The sequence below is a fragment of the Peromyscus eremicus genome, chromosome 6, assembly GCF_949786415.1.
Source record: "Peromyscus eremicus chromosome 6, PerEre_H2_v1, whole genome shotgun sequence".
Taxonomy (NCBI): domain Eukaryota; kingdom Metazoa; phylum Chordata; class Mammalia; order Rodentia; family Cricetidae; genus Peromyscus; species Peromyscus eremicus.
This window is the reverse complement of record NC_081421.1, coordinates 93,701,270-93,725,702: the sequence shown is the minus strand read 5'-3', so window position 1 is coordinate 93,725,702 and position 24,433 is coordinate 93,701,270. Positions and strand designations below refer to the sequence as shown.

General features: G+C 47.1%; 1 protein-coding gene and 1 pseudogene across 1 annotated transcript in view; one reads left to right on the top strand and one right to left on the bottom strand.

The window, feature by feature from the left end:
• The window catches only part of Abca4 (ATP binding cassette subfamily A member 4), a 126,128-nt gene that overhangs the window by 10,198 nt on the left and 91,497 nt on the right, over positions 1-24,433 (bottom strand). Inside the window, exons 29-42 of the mRNA XM_059266177.1 lie at positions 21,550-21,644; positions 20,068-20,100; positions 17,908-18,013; positions 17,694-17,768; positions 17,252-17,421; positions 15,828-16,005; positions 9,939-10,054; positions 8,821-8,968; positions 7,498-7,621; positions 7,076-7,205; positions 4,601-4,721; positions 4,126-4,188; positions 3,563-3,669; positions 886-1,027 (exon numbers count right to left, since the gene is read on the bottom strand). Of these exons, the coding sequence (XP_059122160.1) occupies positions 886-1,027; positions 3,563-3,669; positions 4,126-4,188; positions 4,601-4,721; positions 7,076-7,205; positions 7,498-7,621; positions 8,821-8,968; positions 9,939-10,054; positions 15,828-16,005; positions 17,252-17,421; positions 17,694-17,768; positions 17,908-18,013; positions 20,068-20,100; positions 21,550-21,644 (1,608 nt within the window). The remainder of the gene's footprint in view (positions 1-885; positions 1,028-3,562; positions 3,670-4,125; positions 4,189-4,600; positions 4,722-7,075; positions 7,206-7,497; positions 7,622-8,820; positions 8,969-9,938; positions 10,055-15,827; positions 16,006-17,251; positions 17,422-17,693; positions 17,769-17,907; positions 18,014-20,067; positions 20,101-21,549; positions 21,645-24,433) is intronic.
• LOC131912800 (small ribosomal subunit protein eS19-like) lies at positions 12,869-13,433 on the top strand (annotated as a pseudogene).

The following is a 24,433-nucleotide window of genomic DNA, read 5'->3' as shown; positions in this document are numbered from 1 at the left end:
CTGCCTTGCCCATGACTAAGGATAAATACCAACTGTCTGCATGATTCTTTAAAATAGACTGGTTTGTTCCAATTACATTCAATGCTAGGCTTTCTTCCTGTTCTCACGTTCATCCCCCGTCTTGCTCTTACTGATTCCGTCTTAGTTTTGAATCTGTGGAGCATGAACACACTTGCCTGAGTCAAAGCCAAACAGAAGGATAACTGCAGAGAAGCATCATCCCCTCCCAGCTCGCTCTCACGCCACTGTCCTCTGATTTCCACACTCACTGTTGTCTGGTTTACCCTCTTATGTCCTATTTGTAAAACTAAGCAGCTATACATCTGCTACTTTATTTTCCTACTTTCTTACATAAAAGTAGCATCCTACATGTTCACCTTCACACCTTGCCTCTTCTCATACAGTAATATTAGAAATAACATTGGCAATAAGTCTGTAATAGACCACAGAGTTCATCCTTTTTCTTTCTCTATAGCTGCATAAGACTATCACGTGTATCACATGTATCCAGCCAACTACACCTACATATTTAGGTGGTATCCAGTATTTTACAATTGCAGGTGTAATGAATAACTTTGTGCTTATGCATTTTATACTTTGACATGTGTGTCTTCAGGGTGAATTTCAAGAATGTTGATTGCTGGGTTAAAAGACAGATGCATGCACTACCAGATAGACTCCAGGGCAGGGACTTGCTATGTGTGTGCCTGTTTTGTTCACTGTTCTATCCAGCTTCTAGGTCAGCAGTTGGCAAATGGCGAACATGACTATTTGCTGGAATGGGTGGATAGCGTGCCCAGTTTCCTGTCTCTACATGATAGTGCTTCCTAAAGTAGGCACAGAGTTTGCCAATCTCCCCTGTGGTCACAACAAACTGATGTTCACCTTCTCAATGTCCTCTGCTGGCACGCCCCGCAGCCTGGCATAGAGGTAAAGGTGTTCTCGGCCTGTGAGCAGGTCATCAATTGCATCAAACTGAGGACAGTAGCCCATGTTTTGATGGACGTCAGAAATATTGGTTAAAATGCTGCAAGAAGACAGAGCAATTAGTGAGTTTTCCTTCATAAAGGGGGGTGACCGGAGAGCAGGAGCCAGAGAGGCTTCCGCCACTGGGGCATGACCTCCATTCTAGAAATGTACACGGAATTTGGAAATCAAGGTGGGGATCCTACAGTTGGAAGCATGAACTTCAGGAGTGCTGAGCTTTAAAACTAATCGGACCCTTCCGAGTGTCCACATCTAAGATGAATGGCCACTCGAAGGATTAGGTTGGACCACCTGGCGTGAGGGCTTAAAAACAAAGGTTTAAGAGATGATCAATGGATCATCATGGATCCTAATCCCTTCCAGACATTCGGGGAGTAGCTTGGGAAAGGTGGATGTCTCCCAGTGGAAGTCGGCCTCTTCCTCTGTATTTATTGGCAGACAGGGAGAGACAATCAGATAACTACCCAGCAGAATAGGATTCTATTTTCCTCATCTGATGAATCCATTAGATACCCCACTAGAAATGTATTGACTTCAACAACAACAACAACAAAAGTGTACATAAATCATTTTGTCTAATCACCTTCGTCTAACCCCTCATAGCTTAGGGCTTATTAATAAAGGATGGCTAGAACAGGATGGGACAGAGAGAGTCCACTGCAGTTCCTCACTGTGACAAAAGTCACTCAAGGTATAGGTTGGTCAGTTGAAACCACTCAGGGAAACAAGGAAGCAACCTTGCCAAATGCACAGGAGTTATCCCACCCGAGAGCCTCAGTCTTTAAACCTTGGCTCTCTCTCTAACTTGCAGCTCAGTTTTACCTTAGGATATCAGGCCGTGTCTCACCTGTACTAAAACTGGTGTCACTTAATAACTTCCTATTGCATCCCTCACTGAACCCTCTCTCCACAACTCCTGCTGTTATCAATGGGGAGTCGCTCGCTTGGTGGCAGATAGCTAGGTGGCAGATGACATACACTCAGCCATGACCTGGCTCTATCTTTGTAATCTGTTTGCTTCAGATCCACCAGGCACGGCCATGGAGGGCTGAGACCCTGGATTCATTGTATCTGAGTCCCGGAGGTGTGCTCAGGACTCTGGCTGCCCACTGGGCTGTGTTGAGCAGGGCTTTTTGGCAAAGAAAGGGGGTCTTAGTCAAGCAGATGCCAGGGAGCTGTCAGCAGTGTCTGTCCCCACTTACAAACCGGAACAGAGAGCTGTGAGCACCCTCACTGCGTGAGCACCCTTACTGCATGAGCACCCTCACTGAGTGAGCACCCTCACTGTATGAACACCCTCACTGCATGAGCACCCTCACTGCGTGAGCACCATCACTGCGTGAGCACCCTTACTGCATGAGCACCCTCACTGAGTGAGCACCCTCACTGTATGAACACCCTCACTGCATGAGCACCCTCACTGAGTGAACACCCTCACTGTGTGAGCACCCTCACTGTATGAGCACTGTCACTGCATGAGCACCCTCACTGTATGAGCATCCTCACTGCGTGAACACCCTCACTGTGTGAGCACCCTCACTGTATGAGCACTGTCACTGCGTGAGCACCCTCACTGCGTGAGCACCCTCACTGCATGAGCACCCTCACCGTGTGAGCACCCTCACTATGAGCACTGTCACTGCGTGAGCACCCTCACTGTATGAGCACCCTCACTGTGTGAACACCCTCACTGCGTGAGCACCCTCACTGTGTGAACACCCTCACTGTGTGAACACCCTCACTGCATGAGCACCCTCACTGTGTGAGCACCCTCACTGTGTGAACACCCTCACTGCGTGAGCACCCTCACCGTGTGAGCACCCTTACTGCATGAGCACCCTCACTGTGTGAGCACCCTCACTGTGTGAGAGCATTGCTGTTCAGGAGCAGCCAGCAATGAGACCATTCATCCTCTTCCCTGGCCTGCCTCCTAGAGGACAAGTCTGTTTAAACTCACAGTATTCCAGAGGCCATAGTGACTCTCCAGAAGCCAAGGATACAGCCAGCTTTCTCTTTCTTAGCTTTCCTTAGTCTGATGAGAGAAAGGATTGGCATACCAACAGCCAAATCTGATAAAGTCCTCCCAAGGTCCCTTGAATGGGGACCTCCATTCTGAAACTCAACCTAGAGAAAGGATGTATTATCCTGGGAATTCTTAATCTGGGATCCAGAGGCTGCAGAGGGACCATGGGTATACCCCAGGGCTCAATAAATTCCTCAAGGCTTTGTAAACTGTCAGGAGGGAGACAATGGGAGGCTATGGAATATTCTTACAGAGGCAGAGGACGCAGGGCTCATCGGTTGCCGAAAGGAGTTTATAGCCCACGGAGAAGAAGAAGCACCGACTTAGTGTTTTCCAGAACTTTCTAGGAATCCATGCTAAGAACACTCTTTGAGCCATACAGTGTAGTTTGGTTTCCCAGTGTGCCTCTGTCTTGTGTATTTCTTAATCACATTCTGTGGGAGGCCTCCCTCTCTGCATAGATCTTTCTGGGTCTCAGAGTTACTCTGGCGTGTGACTGAGAAACATGGCCTGTGGGGGAACACTCTACCACAGGCAGGACAGAGCACTCACCTCTTGCCTGCTACGGTAGCATCGCCTGATGTCACTGTGGTGTCCCCAGTGAGCATCTTGAATGTGGTGGTTTTCCCTGCACCGTTCACTCCCAGGAGCCCAAAGCACTAAGAGAAAACAGAGAACAGGTGTCGCCCTAGTGACCAAGGAGGTCTCCATTGCCAGACCCCAGGCCAGTGCAAGAGCTGGAAGTGTCGTTTTATACCTGGGCTGCCGCCACTGAGATTATTGGTCATGTGTGGCTGGCTACCAACAGGAAGCACACCTAATCCTAACTGACATGGGTGCTAAGTGTGTATGTAACATTGGCTTTGAAGACTTAGAACAAGAACAACAAAGAAAAATGAAAAATATCTCAGTAATATTTTATAGTAATTACACATTGAAATATTTTAGCTATATTGAGAAAAATAAAAATAGTAAATTTATTCTGATTTCTTTTTCCCTGTATCTACTAGAAAGTTTGGCTTTCATTAGATTCCTATCGTCCAGCTCTGCTCGGAGGGAGAAGATTCATGGTCAAGGGCTGATTTTTCTCAAGAGCTAGTCTGTATGGTACCCACCTCTCCAGGACGGACTCCGACACATAACCTGTCTACGGCTGGACTGGAAGAGCCTGAGTAAACCTGGAAGATGCAAAGAAACCGGGCTGAAGACCAAGACAGGGGTAGAGAGGGACAGTGGACCAAGATCAGAAGGCAGCAAAGAGTGTTTTGGGAGAAAGCCACCAACGCTAGGAGGTCACACATTAACCTGGTGACAGGAGAGGAGCCACGACACGGAGAGGTGTGGAGGGAGGACCACACCACGCACACACTGAACAGAGAGCAGATGCTGACACTCAGTTGGAGCTCTTCCGGAGGCCCTGCAGTACCCAAGATGAACAGCAGGGGCAGTACCACAGGAAACAGGTGCTCCCGGACGGCAAGTGAGAATGCAGAGATGGCATGCTTGTTGTACAGGACCACAGGATGGTCCCATGCCCTGTGTGGGTCAGCTCGGACCTCCAAGATGATATTGCCCACTTGCGCCCCTCACCTTGGTTAGTTCATTTAACCTTAAGATGTCAGTTTTATTTCCCCCACTAGTAATTCTTTGTCTTTCTTCAGCCACATCATCGTCTTCATCAAAAACGGGCTCTCGAGCGGGCTCGGCGACCCTAGAGGAAGGAATGTGGACAAGATTGGGCTGGGCATGCAGTAGCCGTCACACCGTCCGCTTCATCTCTCATCCCATGCCCCATTTTTACTTCCCTGGACTTCTTTCCTCTAAGTCTGTTGTCAAAATGGCTCCTGACAGGAGGGACACTAGGCAGAGAGGTCACGTGCTTCTGCTCAAATCAGCCCTGCATGGCAGCCCTGCCTCCTCATGCATGACTTTGTGCTTGCCTTCTCTGGGCCTTGCCTTCTTCAAGCATGTGAAGGGGAAGGAAGAAGGCTATCTCAGGGATGTGTGAAGATGAACTCTGAATGATGCCTCGTGGAAGCTCGTGTTGCATTATTAAAAGCTTTCCTCTGTGGCAAGTGAAATGTCAGCGAGCTATTATCTACCAGCCCTTCCTTCTTCCTGCAGCCTTCCCTACCGACCCAATGTCGAGATAGCCTTGTCATCTTACTAACACATGCTTCCAAAGATTTCTTGGTTCTTTGTAAGCTGTGAGTTCCAAGTCTAATTCTCCAAGCTTCCGTGTCCTGCAGGCAGGTCCCACAAGCCTTTGCTATCTGCACATTTTTAATGCACTCACTTCTCTACCAACCATTGGCATGTGCTCTGGTCCCTACCTCATGCAGGCCATTCCCCCTTGCTAGCCTCAGCATGTTCTCTTCCTTCTGCCCTGCCAAGAGAATCTTGCTCCTCTGGAAATCCTTCTGACCACCTATGTGCCGAGTGTCCAACCTTTTGACACTGACATATGACATTGTCCTCTACAAGTGCATCATGCTATACTCATAGCTCTCCTTGGATGCATGTAGACAGTAGGCTGTAAGTTAGACATGCCTGACCTAGGACTTCAGCTTTTCCCTCCTTCCTCACTGACCACATCTGGTCTATCACTAACTCTTGTCTAAAGGACTTTCTTCTGATTTTCTCTATCATTGCCCAGTGCCTCCATCCCCATTCTGGTCACTGTTGTCTCTTTTGCGTATCACCTCTCAGCTGTGGTAAGATCATGATCACGTCACTCCCTGGCTAAAAGCCCCCAGGGACTTCATGTTGCTCTTAGACTTGAGTCCCAAGTCATCAAGATGAGGAGCACTTCATGACCCAACACCGTCTTCCCCTCTGTACCCATCCTGTACCCCCTTCCCCTTCCTGTTCCATAGCTCCCTGGGAGTTCCTCCATCCCATGTTTTACTCTCTGGGGCTACTGTACTTTTGTGCAGGCCTTGTCCTCTACCAAGAGCATCCTTTCTTCCTTCCTTCCACTCTCTGTGCTTGTTAATCATCGGCATGGGTGTAGGTGTTGAGTGTCTGGAAACCAGGCCTCTCTGATCCTCTAGGGCTCACTTAATTGTGGTAGTATCACAGTTTAAACGACTTAGTTTTGGAAATCAACTCTCTTCCCCTCTTCTCTTTTAAACCTTATGGACAACACTTTTGAGGGGTCTGCAAAGGGCTGGGAGGCCCACCCATAGGTTCTCACAGTCTGGCCCATAACTGAAGCACCACTGACTGTTTATTCCACGTGTGTTGATTTCTTTTCTTTCTCAGCCCTCTCAACCCCGTCATTAGGGAAGTAGGTCATTATAAGCACCCAGCCTGGGGACCCTTTTATTTACATGTTATCAAACTCACCCTAAGAGAAGGAAAGGTTAAGAAACAACAACAAGAAAATTGTCATAAAAGTTCTTAGGGAGGGCCTGGGCGATTGCGACACAGGGCCCTGGGTGTGTGGCCCTCTGAAGGGGTTGTCAGCATGAGGCAGGCAGGACTGGAGAAGAGCCTGGGGAAGAATGGCGAGGCAGGAGCATGAGCTGGCTGAGCTGACCTTTGAGATGTTCTGGAAATTCTAGGGTTGGCAAACATCTCGCTTGGAGATGGGCATGGAAGCTGGATTGCTTTCTTTCTCTTCTCCCTAGGTGCCTGGCTGTCCTCACCCATCACAAGGACCCAAAGGGACTCCTGCACTCCATGTTCTAGCTAGCAAGGGAGTTTGTTTTGTCTCACTCCTCACAGGTCAAAACCCTGCTTCCCTATATCTTGGATATTCCACAGTAATCCTTATTTACAGTGCTAGCATCCAGTTTAAGACAGGGATGTGGTAACAATACAAGAAGGTTAAATATTAGTAACTGAAATGTAACCATTATAGTTCTAAAAGTTTGAAGCTAAGATTTGTCTCAAATTCTAACAGGCCCATTTTAACTCTTCTCTCCTGTAGTATGCAGAACAAGTAGGCCTTAAGAATGAAGAAAAAAATCAGAATGCAGTTTCTGAGAACCATGCTGATGTGAAGCCTAGGGTTGGAAACACTCGCTACCAGATGGCACCTTGGGGCGCAGTAAGACGTACCACCGGGTGAGGAAAAAGTGGTGTTGGATGAGGAGTGTCAGAAGGAAGTATACCACCCCTTCTATTGCCATAGCAACCAGATTCTTCCCAATCAGGTCCCACTGGAATGGGTTGGAAGAGTACTCCTCACCTGGGGATGGAAGCAAGAAGCCATTAGCGGGAATAAAGTCTGCATTACGGCTCCCGGGCTCACCCATGAGGACCTGACTATGACCCAGATACCCAGGCCAGAGCCTAAAGGAGACCCCAAATCAAGGTCCTCTTAGTTCCCCAGGTCAGAGTGCAGGAGGGTAAAATCTTGTCCTTGGCCCCACCTGTGGCTCCCCAGCCTCTAGGCTGCAGATCTGACATCAGAACCCTTGTAGCTTTCCCAGCCTGGATGGCTCCATGGTTGTGACCCACAGACCTAGGATGCTACCCACCAAACTGGGCATAGACGTCTGTCACAGCCTGGCTCAGTGCCAGGTCGATGAGGCCTCTGCCCAGGCAGAAGTGGGGAAAGACAATGAGCAGCTTCCTCAACATGGCGTTGAACCTGAGCAGCGTCTGAGAAAGAGAAGCGAGGCTGTTGAGAGTGGAAGCTGAAGCTACCTGTCCCCTTGTGAGCAGGTGGGCTCCAGTGCCTTCACAGAGCAAGGCCAGGGCCTCTGGCCTCTGGCAGCACTCAGTGCAGATGTGTGCCACCCTGTGACCTGTGAAGAACTAGTGAGAAAAGGACAGGCTAAGGAGACACTTGAGGACACAGGCCACCACCACACCAGGGAGCTGGATTGCTGGGAGGACAGCCAGAGCACAACACAGCCAGAGTACGGCACAGCCAGGGCATGGCACAGCCAGGGCATGGCACAGCCAGGGCACGGCACAGGCAGAGCACGGCACAGGCAGGGCATGGCACAGCCAGGGCACAGCACAGGCAGAGCACGGCACAGGCAGAGCACGGCACGGCCAGGGCACGGCACAGCCAGGGCACGGCACGGCCAGGGCACGGCACGGCCAGGGCACGGCACGGCCAGGGCACGGCACAGGCAGAGCACGGCACAGCCAGAGCACGGCACGGCCAGGGCACGGCACGGCCAGGGCACGGCATGGCCAGGGCATGGCACGGCCAGAGCACGGCACGGCCAGGGCATGGCACAGCCAGAGCATGGCACAGCCAGAGCATGGCACAGCCAGAGCATGGCACAGCCAGAGTAGGACAGTAACCATAAGGAGTGAGGGATAAAGACAGCCACCTCTGCAGCCACCTCCTCTCCTGGTTTTTAAGGGTTCTGTCTGGCACCCCCTTCTGGACAGGGAGAAGTCAGGGGGTGTAGACAGGGCAAGTGGGCTCCTAGGTTGTAAACAGAGTCGTTCAGACCAGGATTTCCTAATTCTGTCCTCAGGATTTCTTTGGGAGCAGGACAGACAGTATATGCTAGTATGTTGTCGTGTGTGTGTGAGTGTGTGTGTGTGTGTGTGTGTGTGTGTGTATTTGTGCGCACGCAATCTAAATCCTCCTGGGGAAACTTTCTAGCTTTAATCTAAAAAGTTAGAATCATGAGTGAATATATATATAGCTTAAAGAAGAGGCGCACAGAACCATGGCTCTCAGAGCACATAAATCAAGAGGCAAGAGAAGGGGAGGCAGCCCTGCTCATCTGTGCACATAAACCTGCATGCACAGTGTTTGCCATGGCTCTGGGGACCGGTGCATCTGCTCTAACATCCTACTAATTACACCAAGGAGCCAAGAAAGCTCTGCTCACCCGGTTATTCTCAAACAATTCCAGGACGAAGGTGATGGCGCTGCTGTTGATGCCGATGAACAGGTTAGCACAGGCCAAAGCCACATAGGCTGTGCTGGGGACGTCAAACAGGAAGGATGCTGGGTACATCATGGGGATGACTGCCCACCTGTGTGAGGTGACGCGGCTCAGAGGGAGAGAGACCCACCCTGTCAACTAGACCTCTTTATACCAGGTGACATAGTTGAACTGGCTGGGGTCCCAGGGAGAGAAAGGAAGTACTCCATTGCTTTTTGTGCCTCGTCTTCAAAGGGAGACAATGATGCTTGCCCTGACCATCTCATGAGTTTTATGAGGAGCAAATGAGGCAGGAGCTATGTGTGAACTTTATGAGACATAAAGCTCAGAGGTCACCCACAGTAATGCTCTCTACTCCAGGGAAAGCAGAACTGAAGGTCCCAAGAACTCAATCTTCACAGCTCATTTCATAGTTCCCAGTCAAGCTGGCTTCTGAGTCCATTTTCAAGGGAGATGAATGGAGGCCATTGTTCTGGGATGAATGGAGGCCATTGTTCTGGTAAGACTCTCCTCTCTACATAAGAAAGAGCCAAGCATCATCTTTTTTATAGATGAGGAGCCTGAGGTCCAGTTAAACGGATTATCTGCCCACAGTTAAACCTATAGCAAGTGGTAGTCCAGGGATACAAAGCTGCGCCCTGTGCTCCGTAATTCAATTGGATTTGCTCTCTACGTCATCTTCTAGCCTGATATGGGGGTAGTGTTATGGCCTGGAATCTTCTGTGGTAGGCAGACAATTCTTGGCAAGCACAGAGAGAGACACCACACTGGGCAGCTTGCCCACAGAGGGAATGGAAATCAGAGCTGGGGAGGAAGTGGAGAGGGACCGAGTCCCAGACTTTGGTCAAGGCCACAGTTGGAAGTGAAGAAGATTCAGACTATCTCTTTCCCTGAATGGACTAGGACTCAGAATTACATGGCTGGAGTCAGCCAGACAGATTTCTGATTAGCTCCACCGAAGCTTCTGGGGCTGGAAACTAGGCTTGCTGTGCCCCCACTACAAGAGGACCGAAGTTCACTGTCAGAAGAGAATATCTCCTCCCCTGGCCCAGACGGCTTACCCATACAGCATGAGCAGAGCTGCGAGAGCAGGAAGGTTGTCCGCAGATGTGTAGGCTTTCTTTTGAAATCCAATGAAGATGCCCACCACCAGCCCCGCACTCACAGCATAATTCATCTTGAAGAGAGGAGACAGTATGTCACTGAAACTCTGCGACCTGGGGACCAGGGCTCCTCTAGCTCCTGTGGTCTGGGATTGAATCTACTTGTCTAAACAGTTTTTGGTTAGTAGATACAGAGTTAAGATATAGGTTAAGCTGTTCATAGTTCACTTACAATCTCTTTTCTACTCCTGTTCAAAGGCCATCAGTCTGTATCTTTGCAAAGGATGGCTATGGAAGTCTATGCGATCTCTTACTCTCTCTCACTAACTGGTCATAAAGCCCTGATGGTTATCCTTTCCATACATGTCTCCAGAATTTAGAAAAGCTTAAAATATAGTCCTTGGCTTTGAGAAACTCACAAATTGGGTGTAACTCTTCTAAACAATGAGGTTTTAAAGACATTATTAGGTCAGGCTTGGAAAGATAGGCAGCATGGTAAGATTAGGTCTCTACCAGGGTGAAACCTGGTAAGAGTGAGGAGGGCACTGGACGGGTGCCAGAGGCCCTGTTGAGACAGATAAGCATAGGGACTAGCTTAGCAGCCTGGGGCTCCACTTGGCTTGGGCTACACGCACACCCATCTCCAAACAATACACCCACAAACTTGTTAGCAACTTAGGTCTCCTGCCTAAATCAAGTCGCATGCACACCTGTTTTAAACAATGGAAATAAGTTACCCCTCTTAGCAATCCCTTGATACGACCCATTTAGATTCCAGACTTCCTGGAACACAGTCTTGGAATTACAGGTAATGGACCTATCCAGCCTAGACTGGGGAGAGGTACAGGCACAATAAGGCAAAACTGTACACCCAAGTAAACTTTTAGGAGAAACTCCCTATTTACTGTCTTCTGCTGTGTAACTGGGCATGCGCATGACTAAAATCGGGAGGGGCATGCACCTTAAGCAAAGATTTACACAATCCTAGTCTATCAAAGCAGAAACTTCTGTACTCCACCAAGCAAGCTCACCTCCTTTTGAACCCCCAAAATAACTGGGGACCTTGATTGCCTCACTTGTTTGGCCTTCTGTCAATCTTGACAGTGTATCTGATCCGGTCTATTGCTTACTTTATATAAAATGTCTTTGCAGTCTGTGTAGGACTGTTTTTTAAAGATCTGATATATATATATATATGTGTGTGTGTGTGTGTGTGTGTGTGTGTATGTATGTATGTATGTATATATATGTATGTGTATATATATATATATATGTGAATGAATGTTTTGCCTGAATGTATGTCTGTGCACTATGTGCATGCAGTTTGCTAACAAACCAGAAGAGGTCATCAGATCCTCTGGAACTGGAGTCAGCAGTTGTTACATGTGGGTGCTAGGAACTGAACCCAGGACCCCTGCAAGAGCAGCAAGCACTCTTAACCACTGAGCCCTCTCTCCATCCCCTGCGTAGGCTTTTATTTCATTCTTAAACAGGAGCCAAGAACCTGAGAGCACCCATTCCAGACTCTGACTCATAATACCCTGGGTGAGGAAAGTGTCTGTATTGAGCCACATGGAACATCAGCACCAGGGTAGAATAAGGAGGACCTCCTCCATGCAGCAGCCGGAGCAGGGAGAGGAAGAGGGTATTCCTACAGAGAAGCAACCAGAGCAGAGATAGAGCACCCACTACAAGTGTATATATCGCTTGATTAGGTAAATGACTGAGGGTGGTAGAGCCAGTTTCTTACTCAGAGAAGAGAGTCATGAGCTTGGAAAGTCAGAAACCTAGCATGAACTCTTCAGTAGTAGACTTGAGTTAGAGGTGAGCATCACAGAGTGAATAGAGAGACTGTGGAACACGGTGTAAACCTCTGTATGGATGCAAACGTCTTCTCTGGTTCTATCTACTTAGAAGCCTTGCCATCAATGCTCTCTTGGTGGCAATGAAGAAGTCTGGTGCCCAGATCTTGGTTTATGAAGGCTCCTTTCCACTGAAATGAGCCAGGATCCCTTGGGGAAATATCTGGTTTCGGGGGTGGTACAGGTTGAGCCTGGGGTCTCTTGCAGTCAGGGGTAGTGAAGTACTCCAGGAAGATGGATACAAGTCAACCAGACATAAAAGCCATCTTGGAGGAGTTCCTACTGGCCACATTGTTGATTGTCTCTATATTAAAATGAATAATAGTAGTATCGGATTATAATCCACTGGTTAACAAGATCCATGACTGCACATAGACATAAATAAATGAACAAGTGGAAAATTTGCTAACAAACCAGATATTTGCATATCTTCAAAGTGCCTCATAAGGTTCTCATCAATAATAAAGAGTAAAAAAAATAATAAAGAATAATTCTTCTGGTGGAGACACTGGGCAAGCACCTTCTTAAGTGACAAAGTGAACACCCTCAAAACGGGGACAAGTTGAAATCAGATCCAAACTGATAGGATGCAATGAAAGCCCAGCCTCTGCACCCCAACACTGCTGTCAAGGACACATGACCTCAGTCTGGTCATGAGGACCTCAGATTGCCCCAAACTGAAAGACATACTGCCAAATAACTGCCTTGTAATCTTCCAATGGGTCAGGCCATGTGTGTTAAGGGGAGACTCAGGAACTGTTTCAGGTTGAAGGAGATAAAAAGATAGGATGGCATAGTGCAAGGCATTGGTATGAAGGTGTGCCCTTCTTTGTAGAGGTACACACTAGAGATATGTGTGTGTGTGTGTGTGTGTGTGTGTGTGTGTGTGTGTATGAAAAAGAGACAGAGAGGACACATACGTACAGATACACACACACACACACACACACACACACACACACACACACACACACACACATCGTGTTTCATCCCCTTTCCCCTGGCTAGCAACCTAGAGACTTCAGGATGCCTGGAATTTGTGTAAAAGACGTCAACCAGCAGGAGTGTGTCAGAGCTCTGGCAACATTCCTCAGAAAGTCTGGGAAGCTGAAAGTTTCTGCATGGAAGGACACAGCCAAAGTGGCCAAACATAAAGAGCTCGTTCTCTATGGTGAGAAATAGTTCTCCACAAGAGCTGCTTCCTCCGAGCAGCCCCTGTACACCTGGGATAATGCTGGGGTTGGATCCATCACCCAAATCTTCAAAGGACATCAGAGAAATGGCATCATGCCCTGCCACTTCAGCAGAGGCTCTAAGACTGTGTCTTCCAAGCCCTACGGGGGATGAAAATGGTGGAAAAGGACTAAGTTCGGGGCCACAAGACGACACCTCAGGAACAGAGAGATCTAGACAGAATTATGGGAGTTGTGGAGCTGCCAACGAGAAGCATTGGAACGAAGAGTCAATGACTTGCTTCATTCTTAAAAAGAACGAAAGACACTTTCAGCTAACTCAAAAGGTTTTAAGCTGTGCTTGCCAGGCCATGGGTCTAACACTGCTTCAGCATTTAAAAAAAAAACAAGACACATGAAGTACAGGCGTTCACAGTGTCACAGGTGTGCTGAGTGTATGATATAAACAGTTCGTTGTCACTTCAACAATGGCTCTCCAGGCATGCACTGTCTTCTTTCACTGACCAATGAGATAATGAGTACTTTAATTCTCGACCACAGAGCTCAGACTGCCAGTGAGCTATAAATCTCTAGAGTGTCAGGAAGCCTGCCAATGCTAACATCTTCTGGTCCTTGAAAGAGTGAGCTGTTATCTACTTTGCCAGTGACACCTCTACCTGAGATGTCCATCCCTTCCTTGTAGCCACGCCTTTCTACAGGTTCCAAGACTTTTCTTTGTATCCATAAGTATACATATAGGCCAGTCCCAAGTGTAAATTGCATACCTCATCTTTAAAACAGTAAAACAGGGGCTAGAGAAATAGCTCAACTGTGAAGAGCATTCGCTGCTCTTGCAGAGGACTCAGGTTGGGTTCCCAACACCTATATCGACTATCAACGGTAACTCCAGTTTCAGGGGATCTGATGCTCTCTCCTGAGCACCAACCATGCATTTGGTGCACGTATCACACAGGCAAACACTCACATACCTAACACACATAAAATACAAAATATATTTTAAAAAAAAAGATCCTAGACTCATTTTAGCTGGGCAGTTGGTGGCACATGTCTTTAATTCCAGCACTTGGGAGGCAGAGCCAGGCAGATGTCTGTGAATTTGAGGACAGCCAGGACTGTTACACAGAGAAACCTTGTCTCAAAAAAACAAACAAACAAAAAAATAAAAAAAATTTAGAAATTAAAAAGATAGTAAGATAGAAAGTCAACAGTTTTAGCAGTTAGCTTATTAAGGTAGGCGAGCCCAACTTCTTTCCTGCTAAAACCACAATACCAAGAGAAGCTCGTAGATCCTGAGCTGCCCTTGCTCCTGGGAGTGAGCTTTTATGCAGGCAGACGAGAAAGGAAATAATTCAGTTGCTAGTGAAGTTTTCCAGTTTTGTATTGTTAAGTGATAACTACATAGTAAGTTGAGTGAGCTCAAAGGAACCATGTCACCAAGAACTTTATATTCAGCATCATTAGTAAAAGGCACAGGGAGAGGGCCATTTGTGCTGGTCTCCATGAGCCGGTATGTTTTATCTCATGAGAGAAGCCTCATTTTGTCCTTGTTGAGATAAAACAACGATCTCATGGGCCAGGTGTGGTGATACACATCTTTAATCCCAGAACTTGGGTGGCAGAAGCAGGCAGATCTCTGTGAGTTTGAGGCCAACCTGGTCTACACATCCAGTTCCAAGCCAGCGAGGGCTACATAGTGAGATCCTGTTTCAAAACCAAACAAAAAGACTCAACGATTTCATTATTCAAGATGCCAAGAATTATAACTAGATTATAGCTACATTATAACTAGATTATAACTAAATTATAACTACATTATAACTAGACTCAGTTAACAATGGTTCCTTTTGATCCTGTGGCCTGTAATTATATATACAGCATGCTAATGTCTCTCTGCCTCCACCAACATTGATTGCTGTTTGCTGTTGATCTGATGTTTGTTTTTTCCTTAATTTTCCCTAACATGGTAGCTGATCTAATACAGTGGGGATCTGGTCACTTAAAATAATCATTGTGTGAGTATGTGTGCAAGACATGTATGGGTGCACATGCCATAACCACATATGTGGTGAAGGCAGAGAATACTTTTCTGGGGTCATTTCTCTCTTTCTATCTTTACATGGATTCTGGGGATTGAACTCAGGTCATCAGGCTTGTGTGGCAAGCACCTTTACCTGCTGAGCCATCTCACTAGCCCCTAGTTACTTTGAAGAAGTAAAATAAGGCTTCTGGGCAGTGTCCCCAGATTTGGCAAATTAAAATATAGAATGCCCAATTAAATTTTAATTTCTGATAGGCAGCCAATAACTTTTAGTATAAATATGTACTGTGCAATAATTGAATCGGGATATACGAAATATTTATGCTACAAGTTGTTCATTGTTTGTCCTGAGATCAGAGTTGGTGGTTAGCCTATATTTATCCAGTGACCCTATCACAAGGAAGTTCTACCTTCCTCTTTTGGGAGGTTGAGACAGGACTTGAGGAGATGATGGATGAAGAGTCCTTTAGGTATTACCTGTTCAGACCCATGCTACTGACAGAAAGATCAGCCTCATCTCTGGCATATAGAGATCCTGGGGTGGATCAGAGCCCTCTTGCTGATGGACACAGAGTGTCCCTACTCAGTGGCTATTAACTGTGTTCTGTGGTCTTCCCGAGGGTTAGTTCCCAACTGCCTTTTTAAGAAGATGTCAAGGGCTAGCAGTCAGGAGACCGCCCCAGCAGCCCTCCTGCCCAGACATACACCAGTCCCACCCTGGACCCCTGGAGGCTAGGGACGGCCTGGCACTCACAATATCCCAGAGGAAGTTGGTCAGCCAGTAGGTGGCGGGGCTCACACCGCTGATAAACTGCAAATGCTTGGCTTTTGTCACCCTCTCCTGAATCAAGTAAAGGACAAAGCTGGCTGGAACGAAGGACATGGCGAAAATCACGCAGATGGCAAGGACAACATCCACCGAGGTGGTCAGCCTGCAGCAGGACCAGAGATAGGGGACGTCAGAAACCCAAGGAAGGTGCAGAGAAAGCTCTGGGCAGCCCTTATCCACCCCCAGCCCTAGCTTGAAGCTCTTCATCCACAGAATTGTCTTCATCGAGGTTAAGTGGATATTTTTGTAGGTTACTTTTTTGATTCATGAGAACATTCTAGACAACCTTTCTTCTTATTTTACTTCTACTTATTTGTGAATAAGTTCATAAATGAACATTTGTAGCAATTCCAAATTTTTAGCTCTGAATTTTTCTATAGACTCTTGAGTTTCCCGCAGGCACAGACAGACTTCTGTTCTCTGAAATCACATGTCACAGGAAATGGTTACATGTAAACTCAAGGGATATGAGCCTAGTTACGTAAGATTGGTCTCTGGGGCCACGCAGAAGGCATTTGGCTTGGGAGTAGACACTGAATCCTGACTGAATGCTAGGAGGTTCTGCTAGCTTCCTAGAAGTTTGTACTCACAAAATGCTTCTCCTAGCCAGGCAGTGGTGGCACATGCCTTTGATCCCAGCACTTGGGAGGCAGAGGCAGATGGATCTCTATAAATTTGAGGCCAGCCTGGTCTACAGAGCAAGTTCCAGAATAGCCAGGACTATGCAGAGAAACCTTGTCTTGAAAAACTTAAAAAACAAAAGAAAACCTCCTAAGTCCTCCTGTCTATAGGCCTCAAATAGAGCAAATGGTGTCACATACACAAGACCCATCAGTGTTCTTCCTGCCGGGGCTGACATGAGGGCCCAATCTTGAGGAAAGCAAACAGCTCCAAAGCATGACTATCTGCGGGAAATTCCCAGAATCTACAACTCTTCCAGGGAAATGAAGGAGCCTCCCTGAACCTTCCAGCTCCTGGCAGGTTCTTTGTGTACTGGCAAGGAGGTTAGGGGTGTAATTCGGGAGGAACTTGTTATCGAGGGCCCAAAAGGAACAGCGTAAAGTGTTAGTTTACTTTCCAAATAAACGGAGAGGGGAAAGAACAGCCAAGCAATTTGGTACAGGAAGCACTTGAAGCTGGTGCATTCATATGAGCCCAATTAAAGTTACCACCCAGCCCTGCATCTCACAACACACACACACACACACACACACACAAAAAAAAAAAAAAAAAAAAAAAAAAAAAAAAAAAAAACCCAAAACAAAACAAACAAACAAACAAAAAACCCAAAACACAGAGAGGGAAGAAGATAGGAAGGAAGCGGAGAGCCTAGGGTAGTGGCAGCTCACACTGTGATCTCCGAGAGCTGCTCCTTGGTCAGGTTCAGGGGCTGGCTGATGACGGTGATTCCATACTCCTCAGGGTCCCTGTCCTTAGGCAGACTAGCCCGTAAGATGGCGTTGTGGGCCACATTCAGGAAGCTGACTAGGGCATGCCAGCCCTTGTTGTTAAACCATACCTAGAGGGCAGAGAGGCTTGACTGGATGGGCTGAGCTACAACCCAGGCTCTAGAGAGAGGACACTGACGGACTGTTTAAACAAAAAGCGAAAAGTGACCAGCAACAAAAATGACCGTGAGTGGAGGAGGAGGAGGAGGAGGAGGAGGAGGAGGAGGAGGAACTTGGCCAGCATTCCTCACCTGGTTTCAGCAGGGGGAGTGGAATTTAATTAAGCAGGGTAAAACCAGGCAAATAATGAGCTCACAGGAATTTTTAGCTTCAGGTCAGTTACCTTAATGTTGTCTTTAGTTTCAAGATGTTTGAGGAAATCTAACATTTCTTTAGAGGCCTCTCTGGTGACAGGACCCTAGAACAGAATAACAACAACAACAACAAAAAATGTTTCTTCTTGTATCCCCTCCTTCTGTAGTATGTAGGATAATTTCCTTCTCTTAATATTTAAACAAGTCAAAAATCCGACCCCAGACTCCAGTGTGTTTACCTACCCCGCTCACATTCATCATCTGGCCAAGGTCACTTAAGAAACTGACAAGTGCATCCCCAGTGATGGGGATGGCAGGGAGCGTCCCTCCGATGGAAATCCCTCCATATCTGCAAGGCAGCAAGAGAGTCCCCTGTCAATGCCATGACGCTCATGCCCACCAGGGTGACCTCAGCTTCCGTAGGGGGGTGTGAATATGGGAGCAATTATCCAGGCTATGGAGCAACACCGTCCCACTTTACAAACCTTTATCCTCCAAATAGTTCTATCTCTAGATTTAAAAGCTAATAAACCCACATCCTAGATTCCACATATGGGATAAAGTATATATTTGTCTTTCTAAATCTGGCTAAGTTTGATCTCTGGTTTCATGTCTTTTTCTGAGAAGGACATGACTTCATTCTTCTCTACGGTGCATATAAACCCGCACATCACATTTCCTCTGATGGGCCTCTAGGTGGATTCCTTAGCTTGGCTGTTGCAAACAGTGCGGCAGTAAACTTAGATCTGCACACATCTCTGTGGTATGTTAACTTACACTCCTTTGGAAACACATCAGGAGTGGTATAGACTGAACACAGCTCTACTTTCAGTTTTTGGAAGAACCTCAGTACTGATTTCCATAGTGGCTGAGTGTACATTCCCACATACAATGCAGAAGGGTTCCTTTCCCTTCTGTATCCTCAACGACATTTGTTGTCATCTACCTCCCTTGTGACAGTCATTCTGATGGGGAGAGATGGGATTTCAGTGTACTTTTGACTTGTGTTTCCCTGGTAGCTAAAGATGTTGAGCATCCTTCATGTATTTACTGGCCACTTGTATTTCTTTTAAGAAAGATATGTTGACTTCGTTTATTCATTTACTGGTTGATTTGTTCTTCCGGTATTTAACTTTGTGAGTTCTTTATGTATTGTGGATATTAGTCCCTGGTTGAAGGAATAGCTGGTGATTTTCTTCCGTTCTGGAGGCTCTCTCTTTCCTTTGGTGACTGCTTTCTTTGTTTGACGGACGCCTTCACTCTGCTCTTAATTCCTGAGCTGGCAGCAACCCTGCACCTGGGCTTGTATCTTGAAGTAGCTTCCCTTTAGTAGGTACAAAGTTTCAGGACTTACCCTAAGATCCCTGATCCAGTTTGAATCAATTTTGTACAGTGTAAGAAGGGGGAGTCTAGTTTCAGCTGTCTACATGTGGATAACTAGTTACTCCAGCACCACGTATTACAGAGAGGAGCGTTTTGTCAAGGACCAGGTGGCTGCGACTGTGTGGGTTTATGCGTGAGTCCTCTATTTTACTCCATTGGTCTATGTGTCTATATTTTAATTTCTTTTATTTTTGAGATTATACTATAATTACACCATTTTCTTCTTCCCTTTCCTCCCTCCAGAACCTCCCATATGCCCTCCTTTTTCTCAAATCCATGGCCTCTTTTTTCACTAATCATTACACGCATGTGTGTATATGTATATACATATCTTTGAACCAGTATATAGACTCTGAAGTCTGAAGTCAGATGCTGTGATATCTTCAGGTTTGCATGTTTTGAACCAAATATACACCAAAATACATACATAAGTACAAAAGATGCTGAGTAGCTTAGACAACCTCCAGGATGCCCTAAGAACAGGGCGGATGTTGGGGCTGGGCCAGTTCCCTTGAAACTTAAATGGAACAAGCCAGGGAACATCTACACTTACAATCTAAGATTCTAATTCATCATAAAAATAGTGTCTTTCCAGGCCTGGTGGAGCATGCCTTTAATCCCAGCACTTGAGAGGCAGAGGCAGGGGGATCTCTGTGAGTTCGAGACCAGCCTAGTCTACAGAATAAGTTCCAGGACCGTAAGTGTTTGGCATCTGCTTCACTTGAGAGGCAAGACTTCCTATGACACCGTGTTTTGGAAGCTTCTCAGGTCATCACTGTAAGACTGACCCTGAGGAAAGAGTGCCACCTACTGAGTTGAACTTCCCAGGTTCCCTCCAAGGGCAGATCGCCCAGGCTCAGCCAGCACTGCCCTAACACGTTTAATGCTAAAAAACAGTGAGACTGTTGCATAGTGCATGAAATCATATTATCTTTTCCCCCAGCAGCAACCAATTTAATGATCTAGCAGTCACATCTATAAATTAACTATTTCAATCGCCCCCCCCAAATAGTTTCTTACCTTTGTTCATTGACCCAGAATTTGCTCTTTAAGCTGGAAGTCAAAATAAAAGCATGTAATAAATACCATAAGGATAGCAATAATGTTAACTTTTCTTTCTAGTCATTGGGGTGTCGCAGTCCTAGGGATGTTTTTACATTTCCTGATATCTAAGCACTATAGTGTGGCAGCTGGCCTGCCTCAAGACCCAGGTGAATCTATACACAGAGAAAGGACTACCATGTTCCAACCCCGGCTCTCCCAATTGCCTCCTGCACACTGGACTGTCTGACTAGCCCTTTAGACCGGCCTCATGCTGGACCAGTGAACCCAGTCTAGACCTAGAAAACATGGCAACAATCAATGCCAGTGTGGAGTGAAGCTTGACACTCTCTTTCCTTTACAGAATATAAGAGATTCTAATAACCAACTGCATCCTTGGGACGAGTTTGGACTTACAGCTCCCCGTTCAGTCAAGGCACCAACTTCTGGGCGTTTGAGGATAAGATAACATGATGAAGAAGCTCTAGTCCCTAGAGTTCCAGCTGGTCCCGCACCGTCATTACCATCAACCATCCAGTAAAAATCAAAAAGTCCGTAATGCTAATTGGTTATTGAGCCAGGTTTAGAGAGTTTTGTTTATTGAATTAATGAGCAAACTCACCCTCTGCTTTTGGTTTTGGATCGGACGGTGCTCTTTTTCTCACGGCTAGCTTGACCCTGCCCTCCCAGCAGCTGTTTCCCCGTCTGCAGTGAATTCCAGCCCTCTAGGTCCATGTGCTACTCACTCGGGCTCTACTATGGAAGGCAACTGTCAGGACTGCTAAAATTAGACGGGATGCTGCGTTCGAAAGCCATAGAGCCCATGGAGACTGAGTCACACCTCCTTAAGGACCTTTCTGGTAGAAGGTTTTGGTCAAGCCGACAGGGGCTGCCGCAGGCCTCCCATCCCAAGCCGGGCTTCATAAGGACAGCCGCAGAGCTGAGAGCTCTACATAGTCAAGTGTCTGTGGATGTGCTCAAGGGTGGTGGTGGCAGGTGATAATGAGCATGACGACGACAGTTGTCCCCAGCCGGTGCCTGGCCTGGGCTCGTACCCACATGCCGTCCCCTGCCTTTCCCCCTCACTCTCCTTTTGTTTCTCTTTCATTCTCCCTCTACTTCTGCTCCTCAGCTTCCCCCACTTTCTCCCCACCCCCTACAAACCTGGCCTCCCTTACCTCCGGAAGAGGTAAGGCTTCATTACTGAACACGTTTTTGTGACACTTGCAACAGTTCCTGGGGTAAACTTTGACTGCTTTTCTTAAACATGGAACAGGCAAAAGAAAATGAACCTCCAGCTGCCCCTGAGGTGCATATACCCCAGTTACTTCTGCTGCTGGATGTGGCCTTCACCACATTCTGCCGCCACCCTCACAGGTTCACAGCGGGGAAACTGGCTTTCTGCCGTGGTTGATATCGTCACTAGGCAGCCGGGATTACAAGTGTGACAGGGTCGCCTACCTGCTTCGGATGAGAGCAGGATACGTTTTTACCAAGTAGTCGGAGATGTTCCTGTTCGTGAGGTCTTGCAGGACTTCAGTGCTGCGCTGTGTCCTCTGGGGCGAAGAGACACAGTCAAGATTTGGGGGCTGAGACATTAGAGTCTGTGAAACTGCTGTTCCTCGCCAGAGTTTATTACGGACTCAGATGCTATGAAACACTCATCACAACCCTGACATCTTTTTGGTTCCTACATCAGTGATGTGGGAGCCATTGCTGATTCCCACCTCATTTTTCTCACTCCATCCAGTGACAGAGAGCTTAACTGCAAAATCAATCTCCAGCATACCTGTCTCCCCCAGTCTGATCTGGTCACCCCAATTTAAGCCACCACCTAGTCCTTGCCTACACCTCTTCAGAAATCTCCATACTGTTTCCATGACTCCGCCTTGAGCCTCCACATTCTGCTCTCTATCCACTGTCAGATTGAGTTTTAAAGACAAAAGGCATCCGTCAGTCACCTCATGTACCCTCACAGTGCTCATCTCACACGAAACACGCCTTTGTCTGAATCTCCTCACTGCCTCTACCCTGTCCCGTGCACGAGGTCATCTCTGTGAAAGCAGAGGCCTCCTCTGCCTTTTTGGCTTTCACATCCCCAGTACCCAGATACCGGATAATGTATTTGGAATGCAAATGAAATCATTTGAATAGCACTGTACATTTCACAAATCACTTTCAAAATATATCTAGGAGTGGAAGGTAATCAAGAGATTTGGAGGAATTCCAAAGTGCTCGATTTTGGCCACCAGGTGGCAATATCACCCAATGTTGAGTTTCTTGGATTAGTCAATGTCACAGGTCAGTCAAGAACCTTGGGCAAAAGCATTCACGCTGTCTAGATTGCCACTCAGAATTGGCTGACGGGATTCAAGGTGGCATTAAACCACCATCAAAATGCGTTTGTTTTCCACATGTTTTCTAGATTCTTCCCTTTCCCCATTTGATCTCTCCTTCAGTTCACCTTCTTCCTCAGATTCCTTCTCTGCCAGGTGAAGTAGCAGCCCCTGAATGCCTGCAGTGTGGCAGGGACTGTGGTAAATGCTCTGTGTATGTGATCCCATCCCCGTGGCTCTCACAAGAGAGAGCTTTACCGAGAAAGGGAGGTTAAGAAAAGCTGGCTAGCTTGCGTGTGGTTGGCCTAAGATCTCCCGCGTCTGACTCCCCTGCTGTCTATTACCTGTTCCTCAAATTGACCACAGTACCTAGCCAGACAACCCTGGTAGGAGGCAGGGACAATCCCTGGTGTGTGAGGCAGGTTGTGACAAACGTTTTCTAAAACTTTTGTCAACTACAACGTTCCTACTTTATCTCCGTGTAGAGTAGAGGTCAGAGATGGGGTGCATCCATATCAAGACCCTCCACTATTGAAGGCATGTGAGAGCCAGAAAGGATGCTACAGATCACAGCATCTGCTGCCATGACTACAGGATACTGCTACCCTACTTTCCATTTGCCACCTCTGAACCAGGGTCCTCCTTCTGCTCTCATTTCTGGATGAATGGGAAGGTGCTAAGTGAGGGTGAGTGGACGTGAATGCATGTACTTGTGTGTATGAGAGGGGGTGGCTACATAGGTGTGTGACATTCAGTTCTGCTCCTAAGGAGATATGAGTGTTAATGAGGAGACTCAGGGGTAAAATACAGCTGCAGACCAGCTGTGACTCTTCTAAGACATTGAACTTCACCCTAAGGACCGAGGACCAGTGCTACACTGAAGTTTCTAAGTTAGACAGGCGGCCTATCATTCAGTTAAGAAATAAACTCCTGTGTAGCAAGGCTTGACTTTTTCTTCTCCCAGCCCAAATCCTAGGCAGTCAGGGATACCTTCAATGTAGCAGTTTAGAAGTCATCCAAGGGGAGAATATATTGCTTGAGAAACATAAAGGCATATGCCTTAGAATTAAAAAAGAAAGAAAGAAAGAAAAAGATTGGCACAGGACCAGTTATGAGCCAGCAGCCGTGATAGATGAGATAGTAATCCCATTGTAATAGTAATAGTTGTCCCATTATGTCTTCTTCCTGGTGCTCTTGTTATGACTTTTCCCATGGGCACAGGCTGTGCATAATTAAAGTGGCAGTCACTGGTGTCTCCCGATGCTGGGTCCCGTCCAGCGACCCTTCAGTGGAAGGGCTATGCAGTAGCTTCTAGAAGTCTTCCTTGCACACACTTAAAACATTTGCTGTATCTTTTTCTTCACCCTTTCTAGTCCACTACCTAACAAAATACTTTCCACCACTCTGGCTGGAGAGTCGGAGGCCTGTGCCAGTCAGAGGAACAACAGACAAGAACATCGTAGACCGCCCGTGTTAACTTTTGCACTCGCGAGAGGCAAGTTGTATCTCATTTCAGCCGCTGTTAGGTCAGGGTTGCCATTACTTGAGCTGACTCTAATCCTAAATAGTTCATTGTCCACACTATTTCTCTGAATCCTCATAATGCTATGAACTAAGTGTAGTTCCCCTCACCCTCCAGGAGAGAAAATGAGGAAGGCTCAGAGGCCAAGAAACCAAACCATGCCTCCTGACTCCCACCTGAAACCCTGCACCACCCTGACTCTTTGGGAAGCATCCATTCATTGAGACACAATGAGAGACCATCCAAGTCACCTGGGAGGCTGTTACTAACCAGAGAAAAGGTGGAGCTCCTCTGCCCTTGAAGGCACTTCCTGGCACCTCCAGGAGGGCTTGTGTGATATAGAGCACACAGCTCTAGACAAGACACTGCTCACAGTTCAATCTATGCCGCTCTTGCAAAAGATAAATTGCAGGCCGTGTACATACATGTATGTTAAATACATAGTGCATAGGCACATAGGTCATCCCCACCCCCTTCTTCCTTCCTT